The 16,995-nt window shown below is 37.7% G+C and overlaps 1 protein-coding gene across 1 annotated transcript in view; it reads left to right on the forward strand.

The window, feature by feature from the left end:
• LOC128743672 (calcineurin-binding protein cabin-1-like) overlaps positions 1-16,995 on the forward strand; it is an 858,845-nt gene that overhangs the window by 41,924 nt on the left and 799,926 nt on the right. The window contains exons 2-4 of the mRNA XM_053840294.1: positions 9,785-9,898; positions 10,002-10,619; positions 10,689-10,830. Of these exons, the coding sequence (XP_053696269.1) occupies positions 9,785-9,898; positions 10,002-10,619; positions 10,689-10,830 (874 nt within the window). The remainder of the gene's footprint in view (positions 1-9,784; positions 9,899-10,001; positions 10,620-10,688; positions 10,831-16,995) is intronic.

Consider the following 16,995-nt stretch of genomic DNA (forward strand, 5'->3'; position numbering starts at 1 on the left):
TTTTCGGTGGCATGAAGACGATGTCGATGCTTCATATTAGGTTGCTCTGCAGAAACTGGTAGCTCTTCATTAAGGAAGCACCGGACACCGGTTTTGTTCAAACAATGTACTATTTCGTTGCACGTTGTACCGTCTTTCTTTCGTGTCTATGATTCTCTGCCCTACGTTGATACGCCTTTGTTACAACTTGGTGCCATTTGCTCTGGTATATAATCAGAAGTAAGCCGGTGAACGGCATCATTTTCGCATTGACATCGGTACGGTACAGAGCAGACAGCAGAGAGTTGCGATTATATCTCCCTCACTGGACTCGGCAAACTGGTAAAACGCAGCGCAGCGGCAACAGCAGCAGCAGCAGCCGATCATTATTTGGCGTAGAGTGCGCAGAACGCGTTGGTACCGGAGCATCGATCTATTATCTGCTATATTAGAATATTTGGCTGCGGGAGCGGAAGAGCTTGAATTAATGGAAAATGCTCTGTCCGGTAACCATTGTCATCATTGCCCTGGGAGGTGTTGTTTCAAACATTCAAGCCATTCTGCTGGCCGGATTTTCAACCTCATAAATTACCACAACCCGTCCTTTTTAGGACGAACGAATTTGTTAATGAAGAGATGAAAATTTTCTGTATACTAAATTTCTTTAATTAAATTTCCAAATGTCGCTGATTCTTTAAATCATGAAGAATTTCTTCTGATTTGATCTATAAAACGTTAAATATATGGTGACTCACCATGCGGTCTTCTAACTCATGACGTTGCTTTAATTTTATTTTTGTTAAAAATTTTTGCCTTTCCACGCCAATACTTCCCTAACACGGATGACAGAAATATATAGGAGAAGAGCTATGGATTAAATTCCCTTTGAATCAAAGGGATCAAAGTTTGATTGTATTTAATTTACGGTCTAGAGAATCCGCTCGAAAATCGTTGAGCTTCAGCTGTTCTGGCAACGAAGACATCCAAATTCACTAAGCGAGACGCCAATAAACCGAAGAGTCAACGGATCCTCGTTGCAAGCCGTCTAGAAGTATATCGCCGCCAGCTACAATTGTGACGTTTCAAGGTTGGACACATTCGTGAAAAAGGCTTTGAAGTTAGTTTTCAACAAGAGAAAGCTGGTTCAAATAAAGAACTGGCGCTTCCGGTTCGTTCGCCTACCAAACTTGCTAGCGAGAAGCAAGATTACTAAGTCAATGAAGACCATAGCAAAGGCATCGAAAACTCCAAAGCCAAAAGAAGTTCTAACGGAGAATGCTGTTCGAAAAAAGCTGCTGCCAAGCAGTAAATTTCTTCGATTTGTATTATTAACAGCTGGTAGAAAACAATCAGTTCTTTTAAGAACTACTGAATAAGTATATGAAGCAGTTGATTGATTTTGCGAACGGCGTCATTTTCGCGTTGTTTGGGTTACAAATAATAATGAGAGTTACGATGTTATCTCCCTGTCCGGACGCGGCAAAGGTGGTAAAACTCGGCAGCAGCCGATTATTGTTTGGTGTGGTGTGTGGAGTGGAAATTACGCCGACCGTGTTGGATTCAAAACATCGATCTATTTAAAACAATGCTGCCAGACTGGTGCAGTATTTTGCTTACGAATGATTAAATTGAAACATTCATTCTTTACTTTGCTTGTTTATTATTTAGCTGCGAAAATAGTAAAACTTCTGCGACATTGCCATTTCCAGCACACCACAGACGACCTTCATAGCGTAATGGCGAATTGCTGTAACGGCATCAGCATCACGAAACAAAATACAGATGCCAGCGGTCCAGTGCCAGTCCAGGCAGAATCGTAATCGTGTTCCCAACCTTCCTTAACAAAACAGCAGCGTGTCCATGATGTAGTCGAAACTCGAAACAAATCGTATCACATACACATGTGTTTAAAGCTGCCTAGCGGAACCTGGGATGCCAGATTTTTGCAAAAAATAATCTGCATCTACCCGAAACTGTTCGAAATAATTCTCCAAATCTGCACCAACACGTATCACATGTAAGAACACAATTCTTTAACCCACTGTTACTCGCGCTGTTGTATTTTATACAACGCCTATGGAACTCTTACTTTATGTCATTATGTCTTGGGATTCTGACAATAAAGATAGTTACTGTTCTCAGCAGTTGATCAGTAGACCAAGTTCTTTCAATTGGTGGACAAAGTTTTATAAGTTTTTCACCTATTGGCACTAATACTTGAGCACATTCTGTTCTGTTTTACCATGCCCATGAATCGAAGATGGCGCGAGTAACGAAAGGTTAATGCGCAACTTGAGTATCTATATATGAAATTCATACAAATATCACCGGCTTTAGCATTGGGAGACGAATTGCACTACATTCGTAGTCCTACTTCAAGCATGCGCCCGTGCCACTAGGCATGGACCCTTGTACTTTTTTAATTCGGAAATCAATATTTGTGGACCAGTCAAGCTTGGAGTTGAGAATCAACCCCACGTACTTCACCTCGTTCACAATATCAACATCCGAATCGTAAAAGCGCAGAGCACGAGCTACGCAGAGCAGTATTTCTACGTCTTGAATATAAGACGATAGATGTTTTGCTCGGATTTACCGAAAGTGCAGTTTCTTGGCACCACGTTTCCACGACACGTAGTGCCTGCTGCATTAAGTCAAATAATGTGCTTATGCACTTTCCAACTACTAGGATGAGATAGTCATCCGCAAAACCATATGACGAATAGCCTAGACCATTGAGTTTGCTCAATAGGCCATCCGCCACAAGGTTCCCTAAAAGAGGCGAGAGAACGCCACCTTGTGGACATCCACAAACACTAGCTTCCGCTTGCTTGCTTGCCGTAACGACGATAAAAGCAATCGGTTACTAAGCATTTGTTCTATCCACTTTATGATTATTGAAGGCACATTATGATACCGAGCAGCCTCCAAAGTGGAAGCAAAAGATACGTTGTCAAACGCGCCTTCAATATCCAAAAAAGTTCCTAAGCAAGATTCCTTTCGTGAAAAACCAACCTCATTTTTATGCACCACAACATCTAATAAAGTGGTTGTAGACTTTATTTTCTTTATTTTTACAATTCATCTGACTTGTCAGTCTTAATGAGCTACGCTATAATAAGCTAGAGCTTGTAATCATTCGCTTAAATTTATGCAAAGTTTCCCCTAATTCGAAATATTGTTCAATACGACTAAACATTCTAGTACACGATGCAATCGGCTCATCGGCAATTCAGTGCGGTGAAAGCGGTTGGTCAGCAGTGGGGATGGTTGCTGAGTCCTTTGTGCTGCGCGAAAATTTACCAGCGATAGTAATTGCGGCGAGTCAATCACGCCGTGTAACAGTTTTGCCACAAACAAAGCTTGTTGGATGTTCCGACGACGTTCTAAGGTATCTAGACCAAGCAAGCGACAGCGATCCGGATCTATGGAATTAACCTTTTTGCAGTATTTGTGAGAAGATGTAGGAATACCCGAGAATTCAAAAGTGCCAAAAACTCATGAAAATTGACTCATATCAAATGACGCTTGTGGGGCTTCCCAAACAAACGATTCAATTGTTTTCAATGGTTTTGCTAAACTTTAAACAATCATATTTTGCCGTATCGAATAATTTCACTGCCGGGGAAAATTCGATTTTTTACTACCTGAATTTTTTTTCTCAGAGTCCTTGAAAAGGTTAAAAAACTTTTCTAATGCACAATATTGCCACGATCCCTTAAAAAATAACCTATAATGTTATGCACATTGCGTTTAAAATACCTACTGATATTTTGCAATCAAGCGCACTCAAGATATTGTGTACATGATTAAGGGCAAAGTTCCACCTTCATGTGCCTCATATAATCAAAATCCGCTCAGGAGTACACATGTAAATTATTCGCATTTGATTATGTGCAAATTTTGTGCGTATAAAAAGATTTGTATTTGGCACACAAACATGGGATCATTGTAAAAAATTACTGGATAGCATTCAAATATTCACCATCATTACAAACCATTTCGCCGAATACCATTTTGCGGAACATCAATTCTCGGTTGACCATAACGCGGAATATAGAATTTCGCAGAATACCATTTCGCGAAAAACCTTACGCGACATGTACCATTTCACGGAAAATCTTTTCGTAGAAAGTACCATTTCGCAGGGGTGACCCAACTGAAGGAAGGAAAAAAAGGAAAGTAGAGGTCAGTAGATCTAGGAAAATAAATAAACCTAGATTGAGGTGATCTCTACGGGGGGCTGCCCCCCGCAGTGGCCGGCGCTTCCGACGGCAGGTCACCGACAACACTCGCGGTCTGTGGCCGTCTCGCGCTGAATTATCTAATGTTACTATTGATAGTTTTTGGTGGTCTTGTTATTGAAATATGTTTAATGAAAGAGTCTAAAATTTCTCGAGTTCGATTAGTTTTTGAGTTACGCAAAAATTTCTGTTTTATTTGCATGATAGTCCTTATCCCCCTACCACAGGGCAATTCATGCCTCCAAAACCCTCCACATGCCAAATTTGGTTCCATTTGCTTGATTACTTTTCGAATTATGAGGAAATTTGTATTTCATTTTTATGGGAGTCCCCCTCCTAAAAAGGGAGAGGGGTCCTAATTCATCATAGAAAAAATTCATGCCTCCAAAAACACCCACATGTCACATATTGTTCCATTTGCTTGATTTGTTCTCGAGTTATGAGGAAATTTGTATTTCATTTGTATGGAAGCCCCCCTCTTAAAAGGAGGAGGGGTTATTATTCTTCTCCTAAAGAGGGGAGGGGTCTGCAAAAACACCCACATGCTAAATTTGGTTCCATTTGCTTGATTAGTTCTGGAGTTATGAGGAAATTTGTATTTCATTTGTATAGGAGCCCCCTCCTCCTAAAGTGGGGACAGGTTTCGATTCATCATAGAAAAAATCCTTGTCTCCAAAAACACCCACATGTAAAATTTTGTTCCATTTGCTTGATTAATTCTCGAGTTATGCAGAAATTTGTGTTTCATTTGTATGGTAGCTCCCCCTCTTAGTGGGAGGAGGGGTCACTAACCATCATAAGAACTTTCCCTGACCCCAAAAACCGCTATATGCAAATTTTCACGCCGATCGGTTCAGTAGTTTCCGATTCTATAAGGAACATAGAGCAGACAGAAATCCATTTTTATAGGCATAGATTTGTATGAGAGCCCCCCCTCTTAGTGAGGGGAGGGGTCTTTTGCCATCGAGAGAACCTTCCGTAGCCCCAAAAACCCCTACATGCAAATTTTCACGCCGATCGGTTCAGTAGTTTTCGATTCTAAAAGGAACATACGGACAGACAGACAGACAGACAAAAATCCTTTTTTATAGGTATAGATTATCAAAAATAATTAAGTTTTCTTCGATTTTTGTTAAAATTGTGAAAATTTCTGCCTTTAGCATTACTTACACATTGTTTATTCTAAGTTTCAGCCATTCGTTATTGAGCCTTTCGAACATTCAGCCTTATGAGACTTCAGCCTTTTGCCCATTCAGCCTTATCTAGGCGTTACTTAGTTTTTAGCCTTTCGAATTTCAGCCTTTCGTGTTTCAGCCTTATGATTTTCAGCCTTATGTTGCTGACCATATTTCAATTAATATGTCTACAGAGATCAACTGGTATTTCTTCAAATTGAACCACATTAGATCGATAAGTTATCAAAATTGGTAAATGGTCGCTATTTGCTGTGTCTGGAATAAATCTATCACGAATAATTCAATGACAAAGTTGCTGAACATAACGACAAATCTATTCGTGAGCTGCGAAATGGTGGCGCAGATACTCTAGTAACTTCACCCGTATTCAGCACATTTAATTGAAACTCTTCAATTATATCATACAGCAGCTGTGCACGTGAGCCGTGGACGACTCTTCGTCTCAAGCGGTTCCATGTGAATTAAAGTCGCCCAGTACAAATATTGGTTATGGTATCATTGATAATAGTTGACGCAACAAGTGCTTATCAAGATTGCTTAAAGCGGAAATATAAACAGACGCAATTGAAAATTCAAAATGTTTTATTTTCACGCGACAAGCCACGATTTCTATAGAATTCTGTGATACTCCAAATCGGTCGCGATCCCCAGTAGAACCAAGTTAGCCAAGTTAGTAAGCCAAGTTTCTCCTATTGATATAATTTGTACACAATGCTCACACAATAAACTTTTCAGATTATCCAATTTTGGTAAGATACTCCGAGAATTCCACTGAAAAATCGTGATGCTATTCGAAACTCCTTTTTCAGTGAATGTCAATCAAAAAGGCAAGGAGGGGCACTTGTTCTATTACTTTCATCCAATTTCTTTTTAAAAGAGAGATCAAACTGTGAAGCAACGTCACCCAAATATTGGGTAACTCAAAACTGTCTGCAACCAGCCCAATAAGAAATTCAAAAGTAACTTTCGTGTTGGTATCAGTTGAGAGATTCGAGTTATTTTGAACTGCGATTTTACTATAAGGTAAACCAGGAAAATGCTTAACATTGTTAAGATCAGGAGGCCCAGATTTTTTTGTTTTTTCTGAGGAAACGGTGTTTGTAGAGAGCGGAGAACGGAGTAAAAAGTGATGAACCTTTAGGATCTTTGCGTTTTTTCACGGGAACCGTTTAACTTCAATCAGCTTCAGTTTCTTCAAAATCTTTATAGTCTGGATCATCGTCTGGCAAATCGTTATATAAACTAATATTAATGTTGTCTGGAATTGAAGAGACTGCGCTAACAACCTGGGCATATGACGATTTGGACTTGTTGACTACTTTATTTTTTAGACTCTTCACATTGTTTTTATATAGAGTAAGGAGGGGTAAAAGTGCGATTCAATGATTTTTCGGTGCAGATTCCAAGTAAATTGACTACAGTGGCATGGATGGGTGACTACTTTGACAGCTTGAATTTAACTTAAACTTTGGTTGCTTACGAAGCATAGTTGCTGAGTTATGTGCAAATGTTGTTTTAGGGCGGTTTTGATGTAATTTTTCGTTTACGGCAAATGCGATATCAACAGGAGAATATTATTTGTTGAAAATTTGTAGCAGCGTTTTACATCACTCACATATCTGTTTTGAAAATACGGTGAAAAGAAGTTACAAAATGCATTTCGCTTTTCCGTAATTTAATCTAACCCCGTCAGGCGCCTAGCGGGGTAAAAGTGCAATTCACGAACGGGGCAAAAGTGCAATCATGGACGAGGCAAAGATGTATAGCTAATTATATACAGCTTTAGGCACTATATTACAGATACTAGAAATGTAAGATCTGCAGAAAACTGTGTGCTATACGGATGTTGGCCGAAGGAAAACAATGTTTTTCCACTGATGAAACAAAAAACAAACGTTTGGAAAAGTTTCGATCTGATTCGGAGGCTGCAATACACCAGCGCAAAATAGGAAAGGTGCAAATTGAGAATATTCCTTACCGAAACATAACGCAGATTGAAGATAATATAGTTTTGTTAGCTACTGTTGTGCTAATTTCATGGATTCGAGCTTCGCACTTTTGCCCCGCGGTATTCGCACTTTTTCTCCGCTAGTGGGGTAAAAGGGCGACTCGGCTCTAGATCAGAAGAAAGAAGAATTTATTTTGCAAAACACTATTACCGCAGATGATTTATAGTTGAATGTGAAGACATTGAGTTACTGCATCACTACAAAATATATATAATGTTGTCCTTTATATCTCACGAAAATTGATGACAACTTCAAACATCGCACTTATGCCCCGCCCTACTCTATTGGACATAACCTTGGTACTTTAGGTACCCTTTACAGCTCCTTGGTTCGCTCTATTCTGGAGATAGGGTGCGTTGTCTGGAATCCGCATTACGATTACTGGATTGTTCGTCTTGAACGAATTCAGAAGTGCTTTATCCGCAAAATTTGTCGCATGCTGCCATGGAGAAACCCTGATGCTCTGCCTCCATACGAAGAACTCTGTCTGCTTGTTGGCGTATTACCTCTTGAGCAGCGGCGAAAAGTTATTGTAGCCAAGACTGCTTATAAAATTCTGTCGGGCGCTCTGGACTGCCCTGCTATTTTATCACAACTGCCTCTATACTGCCCTCTCCGGCCTCAACGGAACCAACGGCTTCTACGTGTTGACCCGCACCGGACCAACTATGGCCTTCATGAACCTATTCGGCAGATGGCGCTGGAATATAATCGACGTGAAAATGAATTTTCTTTTTAGTGAATGTTGTGTGTAAGTTGAATAATGTATGTAGTTATGCCATGTACTATGTGTTGCCTCTGTTCAATTAAAAGATGTTGGGTTTTTATGCCGCTTTGAGTAACATGTTGCTCTAGGCGGCTTTTCCCAGCCAAATCAAATCTTCATTAAGACAGTTTGTCGGATGAAGCAAATAAATAATAATAATAATAATAATAATAACCTAGCGTCTGCGTGAGCACCTTTGCAAGCGAAACACGTGTCTTTGGGAACTTCACAATTTGCTTCATCATGAGCTGCTCTATATCTGCTTCTTCTCGCTTTGTTGCTGCACATTGTTTCGGTGTGGCCAAGCCTATGACATTTTGTACAGGACATAACCTTAGGGGTGAAAATTCGACATTTCGGCAGGGTGGTCTTCGACATCGAACTCGAACAGACTTCAGTCTGCCATCTTTAAATTTACCGCTTCCACTCTCGACAACGTGTTTAAAATCAATCTCTGCTTCCTCGACCATTCCATCAATCTCGACATTTGCGCAAGGCATGTACATTCAGTATAGTTTACTGAGCTTCTTGTTCTTAGCTGATTGACGTGCATCATTGAGATCAGTGAAAATGACTTAATTTACCGTTGTTCACTTTTTCGATCATTCTCACTGCTTTAAAGCACTTGTGAAGTTCAGCAGAGACGAACAAAATATTTATTGGTTTTTCTATTTGTCGAATATACACAATATAGGGGCCTTTAACGAAACTCGGGCAAGCACGGATCCGTTTACTCGATTAGAGATATTGTAAAGAGTCAGCGTTCAACTATTTGAATCTTATTTAGGAAGCGAATCTGGGTCGTCATCAGAATCCATCGTGTCTAGCTAGCCCCCACTATCGGAAGCCATAATGAAGAGGGTATTGCAATATCTGGTCTGTGCAAAGAACCTTCTGCCGAACAATGCACTAAACAACAAATACTTGACAACAAAGAGGTACTTTCGCTGAACTAACTATAGGATGGATTTTTATTGAAATGTACAAGAGCGACGACAAAACTGATCTGCACTCGGCAACGGTTCGACTGAAACTGACAGCATTATATATCTTTTACTCTTCTTTCATTTACTTTCCGTTCGTACATAAACGATTGAACATCGCATTTTATAAGCTCCTATTAATAAAGTTACTTTTGCTTATCTACAATCACTCGTTTCTCTGGTTTTTCACGTGAAAGTATTCTGACATCATACGCAAGTAAAGCCTTGGGCTTAAACGTCTTTCTTAGAATTTACCCTTCTTTATCGACAGACTTCACAGTCGGCTATTAAATTAGAGTACAGGACGGGTACGGGGCTAGTGCAACAATCCTACTAACTCCAAATCAAAATGGGATATGTCCAATGTATGAGTTTGTCAGCCACACCGCCCCTATGGAATTAAGCACTATTTTGAATATGGTGCTGACAAGGTATATTGTATCTTAGCAAATATGAAATAACTTACATTTAGCAATATAACGCCTTATAACCTATATTTTTGCATTTTATCTTTTTACATCAGTACTCGTATGGAGATATGAAATATTTGGAAATCGCTTTAGTAGTTTAATACAATATAAGGGCCTAAACTGTTTTATTATTCCAGGAAACAATTGTTGTAACCGAGTATTTACGAGCTTTAAATTTCATGAAAGCCAACAAACTTGAATGTGCATTGTTTTTGTTTTTGGAATTAATCGATACCGAAGCTCTAGAAAAGGTAAGCACATGGATTATTTTATATGTATCTTATATTATGTCTATATAGCCTTAAAACTTTATTCAGTAAGTGCAAAGATTAGAATTAATGGTTCTCGTTTCAGATCAATACTGATAATAGAGACAAATTGTTTATGGTCAAATGCAACTGTTATCGTAATATTGGTCGTATATATCAAGAAAAGCACGAAAAAAGTGTTGCACTAGAATACTTGCTCAAGGCTGCTGAGATGGACGAAACAGATATGCATACTCTGTACTCTTCAGCAAAATTGGCATTCAGCATCGGAAACTTACAGCTTGCCAAGCTATGCTATGAAAAATGTATCGAACTAAATCGGCACCATTGGCCGAGTGTGGATGGTTTACTTGAAGTATTTTGTGCTACAGGAAACGTTGTTGAAGCTTTTTCTTGGGCAATGCAATGCTACAGAATTGACAATACATACAGACGTGCTATCGATGTGTTGATCGATATCAAAACACGTTTTGTTTCAACTATTCCGTTTCTAGAGGAGCTATTCGGAGTTGTGTTTGCTGTCGATATAAATATAAATAAACATACAATGCAGATGATTTACAGTAAATATAAGACACAACTCTTGAAAGAAGTTTATCAGCATGCTCAAATTTATTCATGTAATGAAATTCAAAATAATGATTGGTTAACTTTGGGAAACTGGATTATAAAACTACGCGATCACTTCGAGATTTCAAATCAGGTACATCACAATAATTATCTATGGCACCGCAGAATTATGTTTATTAACTCTACAGCATACTCTTTACAGGATTCTTTTGCCATAATATTATTAGACAAAATGTTCAATTGGAATAAGGAGTCAATCAACACTCCCGCAAACGAACTATGTCAATCAATGACTTCTTTTGAAAGTTTGGCTACTTATAAGGCAGATACAATGAAAAAAACAGGTACATTATACATATACATTCAGTTTTCACTATTATCGTACAAAAAGGACCGGTTTTAGAATATCAAGCGTGTAGGGCGCTACCCAAGTAACCATAAGCATTAATCTAAAACCGTATATTGGAAATAATTCTGCATCCCAAGTGCCAAACTTTTGTATATTAGCAATCTTAATGCTTATAAAACGTATATTAACATTGTTGATGCATAGAAGCATTAACGTAAATCAGCATTAAAGAAAGCAATATATGCGCATATAACGTAACAATATAATGCATTTAGTCAATTGCATTAAAACGAGCCGTAAGTGTTGATGAACGGCTTGTACTTGACTTCTTATTTTGCTATTCTGCGGCCACTATTTGTGCCCTCTTCCATCTGACGGTTGCCGTCTGTTTCTACCCTATTGGTAATGCAAAACAAGTAGCTATGATATGAGAGGGAATATCACCAAGATTTAAATACGACTACTTTCACCTCACTCAAACACATCCGCTATGGTTTAGATAGCAAAGGTGCAAGGAAACGAATGAGGTTGCATGACTAACTCCCGGTTCGAGCCCTGTCTAGGTGGTAAGAATATTCAGCATTTCCAAAAATGGTTCTGTTTATCCTGCTCCCCTTGAGATGCAGCAAAAAAAAATCGCTTGCTTTTTTAGTTTTTTAAATCCCGACCGAATCTATTTTTATTTAGACTGTGAACCATTTCGCGAAATTTTTAACTTTTTGGTTAAAATTTGACAGTTCGATGGTTATTTCTCCTTGAGTGGTTAAAATCAGTTCAGAATGTGAACCATTTCATATTTGACGGATTGATAGTTTTTTTTTGCTCGATGAGAGCATATAAGGTGAGGATGAAAATATTGTTTTTTCTGTCCGAGTTAAAATCGGAGGAATTTTTGATGTTCATTTGCTTTTTTTGATAGGTAAAATTCATCTCATTTCAATCCGGGTTGTTTGAACAAATTTGTAATGCGATAAGCATCCATACCAATGTAAAACAAATCTATCGAAAAATCAGCGAAACTTGTCGAAGCTCTCTTCCTCACCTGTGCATATCTCATTGGCTCTCAGAACTTGGTTAAAACTAACCATGCTCCCGAGCAGGGTTATTTTCGGAAAACCATCGAACTGTCAAATTTTAACCGAAAAGTTAAAAATTTCGCGAAATGGTTCACAGCCTTACTATAACAAGCAAACGATATGCCATCGATACTTTTTCGATACGTCGATAATGTAGACAAAATGACGTTTCGTCTAAGCCTCAAACAAACACTGATAATGCTTATTGGATGCTTGTGGCGTAGCATTTTAACAACCCGCTATTTCGCCTTTTTAGCATTATGTGAGTTCTATAGAAGTATATAAAGAAAAATATGCTTTTAATCATAGTTCTGTATGCTTATACAATGTTGTCCAAGGACTAGTGTTTAGTGCTTACTGGTTACTTGGGTATATCTCTGCATATTTGCGTTGATAGGAGGAAATGTTTATCAAATTAGGGACTATATTGGCTCGTTTCATTATGCCTGATTTTTATTTTCAGGTATAATAAATTCAAATTTATCACGAGGTTTTCGAGCCACCATAAATCTCGCATGTGACACATTCCACACACTTGTAAACCAAGGGATCAAAATTTCAAACTCTATATTTGACCCTATATTATACTGAATATGACACAGCATCTATTGAACTGTAGATAAATTATAGTTGTTTTTATTAAAATTAACATGCAGAACTTTTAATAATTAATACAATGAAGTATACACATTTAACCCATTATTATGTCCTAGCATATATCATACCTCGTCTTCAAAACGTGTTTATTGCTAAATTTCAATAGTTAGTATTGTTAATATATCACTACAAGAGAAATAACACATCAATCTGCTGTGTGTGTGAAATAATCTGTCAGTTTTGGTTGTTTCATCTGTATTTTCAACAGTGCAAAGTTGTGATAAATAGCGGAAAAAAGTTGAAAAAATGGCGAAAAAAACTTTGTGTCAAAAGAGCTACATAGAATTTACTATTGATTCTTGAGGTTTTCGTCTGCTTTATTCGAGAAAAATAATAGAAAAGTACATCATGATACTTATTTTTTGTGTTGAGAATGTGGTCAAATTTTGGTAGCAGAAAAAATTACAGAAATTGCTTGATTTTAACATCCCTATTTTAATTTTTTTAAATGTTTAATGAACTGGCTACATTCCATGTGGACAACTTTAAACAATTAAAACTCCTTTCTGTCTCGCTGTAAATATTTGTTTCTAAGTTATAGCCCAAAAACCGCCAATTAATGACGGCACATGACTGGTTGTTAGTTTTTCGGCCATAACTCAGAAACCAAATATAAAACTATCGTAAAACTTTCATCCTTGAAAGACCCACCCTCCTCTCTTTTGAAATCCAATTACATTCAAGTACTTTTTTACACGGTTTGTTTTTTCGATTATTAGGAACGGGGCAACTTAGGTACCATTCATTTATTTCTCAATACATTTGGGAGGGGTCCGATATTCGTCACGTAGTTTGTAAATGGTCTCTAACTTCCTAAGTAATCAAGAAAAACAAACCGTGTAAAAAAAAGACTAGTGTAGGCCATTGCAAATTATTTTTAAAGTTTTTGTCAACCCCTCCTTTGAAAATGGTCACAAAAGTTATAAAACTCTTTGCCAAGCTACTACCAAAAAAATAAAAAAAAGTTTGTTCCAATACGTTGTGTAGTTTCTGAGAAAAAGGTACATAAAGTTTGAAAATCGTGGTTTTCCAGGAGAGGCGTTTTATTCCGCCGCCACACTGGAATGCTTATGTGTAGGATAGTTTTACGGCCACTTCCCGTCGTCGGATCATTACAAATTTAGTATCAAAATAAGCGGAAAAGACTGCAGAAATCTGAAATAAAAAAATGATTTTTTTTGACGTAGGACTACGTCTTTGTTTACTATACTGGGACTGGGAAGCACTTTGTGAAAATGAAAATAGATGTGTAACGTTTGAATGAAAGATTTCAAATGCTAGTAACTACTAAACTACTGATCGAAACTGAACAATTTATATGTCGTTGGATAGATAAAATGACCAGCAATTTATAGGGTGGTAAGAGAACAATTTTAAGGAGGGTGTAAGAGGGGGGGGGGCTCCTATACAAATGAAACACAAATTTCCTTAAAAACTCGAGAACTAATCAAGTAAAAGGAACCAAATTTGTTATGTGGGGGTTTCAGAAGGCAGAATTTCTTTCTACGTTATGCTGAGGCCTCTTACCCTTCTATGAGGGGGGCTCCCATACAAATGAAATACACATTTCCTCATAACTCTAGATCTAATCAAGCAAGTGGAACCAAATTTGGAATGTGGGGGTTTCAGGAGGCAAGAATTTTTTCTATGGTAAATTGAGACCCCTCCCCTCTTTATGAGGGGTGTTTCCATACAAATAATATACAAATTTACTCATAACTCGAGTACTAATCAAGCAAATGGAGCCAAATTTGGCATGTGGGGGTTTTAGAAGGTAAGAATTTTGTCTATAGTGTACTGAGACCCCTTCCCCTTCTAAGTGGGGGGAGGAGCTCCCATATAAATGAAATACAAATTTCCTCATAACTCTAGAGCTAACCAAGCAAAAGCAAAGCAAAACCTTGGTGCTACATTCAGTTATCGAAACTTGACCTTCTGTTTTTATACGACAGACTTCGCAGCCAGCTGACAATTGCAGGGCCAGTTGCTAGGATCCTTTTGACTCTAACAGCATCTCCCAGCAGGGATGGTTCGATCACTTTGACTCAATTTAGATTCCTTTGACAGTAGCGTCCTCACCGAGCAAAATTTGACAAATTGATGTATGAGACATTTGTAGATAATAACTAGATCTACAATTTTGCTGAATAAAGTGTTGCAGTATCTTTTGTAGTAACGGTGCTACAATGCTAGTATCTCATTAGTAACTAAATGAACGTTCATTTAGTTACTAAAGAGGTACTAGCATTGTAGCGCCGTAACTACAAAAATTATAGCAACACTTTATTCTGCAAAATTGTAAATAATAACGAGTTCTACAAATGTCCCATACATAACTTTGTCAAATTTTGCTCGGTTGAGACGGTAGTGTCAAATGAATCAAAATTGAGTCAAAGTGATCGAACCATCCCTGTCTCCCGGTGAGATTCGAACATACGACGACTGGATTATTTGCCAGCGTCATACCTCGAAGCCAACTGGGAGGCGAGCTACGCATAATCATATTCAATACAATAATCTGTATGATGCACACAAGTGCCTTTAACCTTTACGTCCCCAACATCAAAAATGAAGGTACTTTCAGTAACACTTTTGGCTCTATCTCCACTGATTTTCAATCGATTTTTATGCAACAAGTCTTAAAAAACCACATTGGATTGACCTTTAGTAAAAGAATATGGTTGTAAATTATGGTTCCATTTTCCCGGAGCTATTTTGACGTCATAAGTAACAGATGAAATAAAATTAGAAATCGGCTTAACAGACTGCGCAAAAGTTATTCATTTTATTTGTAGTCACTAATAATGACTTTTACACTATCCTGTAGAGCGCTGGCTTACGCCTCACACCCAAACGGAACCCAAAAGTGGTCATTTAGTATTCTCTTCGAAAATATGGCAAATTGGGTATCAAATGACAGGATTTTTCAACACGAGCTCGTTAGTGGACATTTGGATGTATTTTGAGTCGATTTGGGCATTCCGGGGCATCCGGAATCAGTTTTACCGGAACTCATGAGTGGTCATTTAGTATTCTCTTCGAAAACATGGCAAATGGGATATAACATGGCAGAATTGAATCTGAATATTTCGCTCTTCTCTTTTAAACATTCACTTAAACAATGGCACTCACAGATTCTTATAAACATACATATGCCAGAAATACAGTTTACATTAGTCTTTGATCTGTTGATCTGATATAGTCCTACGTTACCTTTTCGTACAACCCTTAGGGCTGTATACCTCGTAGTTTTTTAATTTTTAGTCGTTTATGTCCCCTTAAGTAAAATGCATCAAACGCATTTTTTTTGGTCGATTAAAAAAATCTGTTTAATTAACTAATTTATTTGAGCGTCTTCGTAGAATACCTGAAACGATGAAAAAGAAGAAAACAAAAGTTATTTATAAATAAATAACTAACTTTTGTTTTCTTCTTTTTTATCGTAAACCTGTTTGTTTTTTTCTTTTTTCAACCCCCCCCCCCCCAATAAATTGAAATGTCCTTAATGCTGCGTCACCGCAAAACACGTATTGAAAGTATCAACATATGAAATCCGAGCAGAAAGGCAATTCACTTCGACAATTCTAAATCGGATAGAAAAACGAGACAACATAAAAACATAAAACAATCGGAAACAGAAAAAAAGGGTTAGGTACCACTGTATATTTTATGAAAATCTTTTTTCACATTAAGAACATGGATGACTGCCTAAAGTTGCAGCTTGATTTAGAGCATTTTGGGAGATTCTGTGAAAACTGCGGATTAAAAGTTAATACGAACAAGTGTTCAGTGATGACATATTTACTAAGTTAGCCCCGTGATCTTCGACTACGTTCACCACACACACCACAGCTTTGATAATCGCACACTGGTACATTTGTTAGTAGTCTGTATTTTAGCAATATTTTTATAAGTGATAATTTTGACAAAAAAGAAAGGTAAAGTTGCATTGCTCTAAAAATGTAAGTATTGGAAAAACCCTGAATACGTATAAAAGCTGTTTCACGAAAAAAATATTTTCAAGGTCGTTCCTTGAATATACATACAAATATCTATGAGAAAGTTATGGTCAGTACTAAATCAGTCTAAAATAATAATGCGGTTTTATTTTTTGTTTGTAGGCACAGGTCGGACTCGATTATCCGGATGACAAAAAAATATTTCTTTTCAATGGTAAACACGTTTTCATCGTAAATATATTTCAAAAACCCTAAAAAAAAATTTTTTCACCCGGATAATCGAGTCCGACTTGTTTATGTTCAGTACAAAAACTTTTTGCATGCCACCATAAGAACCGGTAACTCTATATTTTGTGAACGGGACACAACACTGATAGTTCTTACAAAACGGATAGTTTACCTTTCCAACCGACCGGTTTCGGGAAACATGTTTTCCATCAACGGGTTGATGTCCAACTAATTATCTTG

This window comes from Sabethes cyaneus, chromosome 3 (genome assembly GCF_943734655.1).
Source record: "Sabethes cyaneus chromosome 3, idSabCyanKW18_F2, whole genome shotgun sequence".
Taxonomy (NCBI): Eukaryota; Metazoa; Arthropoda; class Insecta; order Diptera; family Culicidae; genus Sabethes; species Sabethes cyaneus.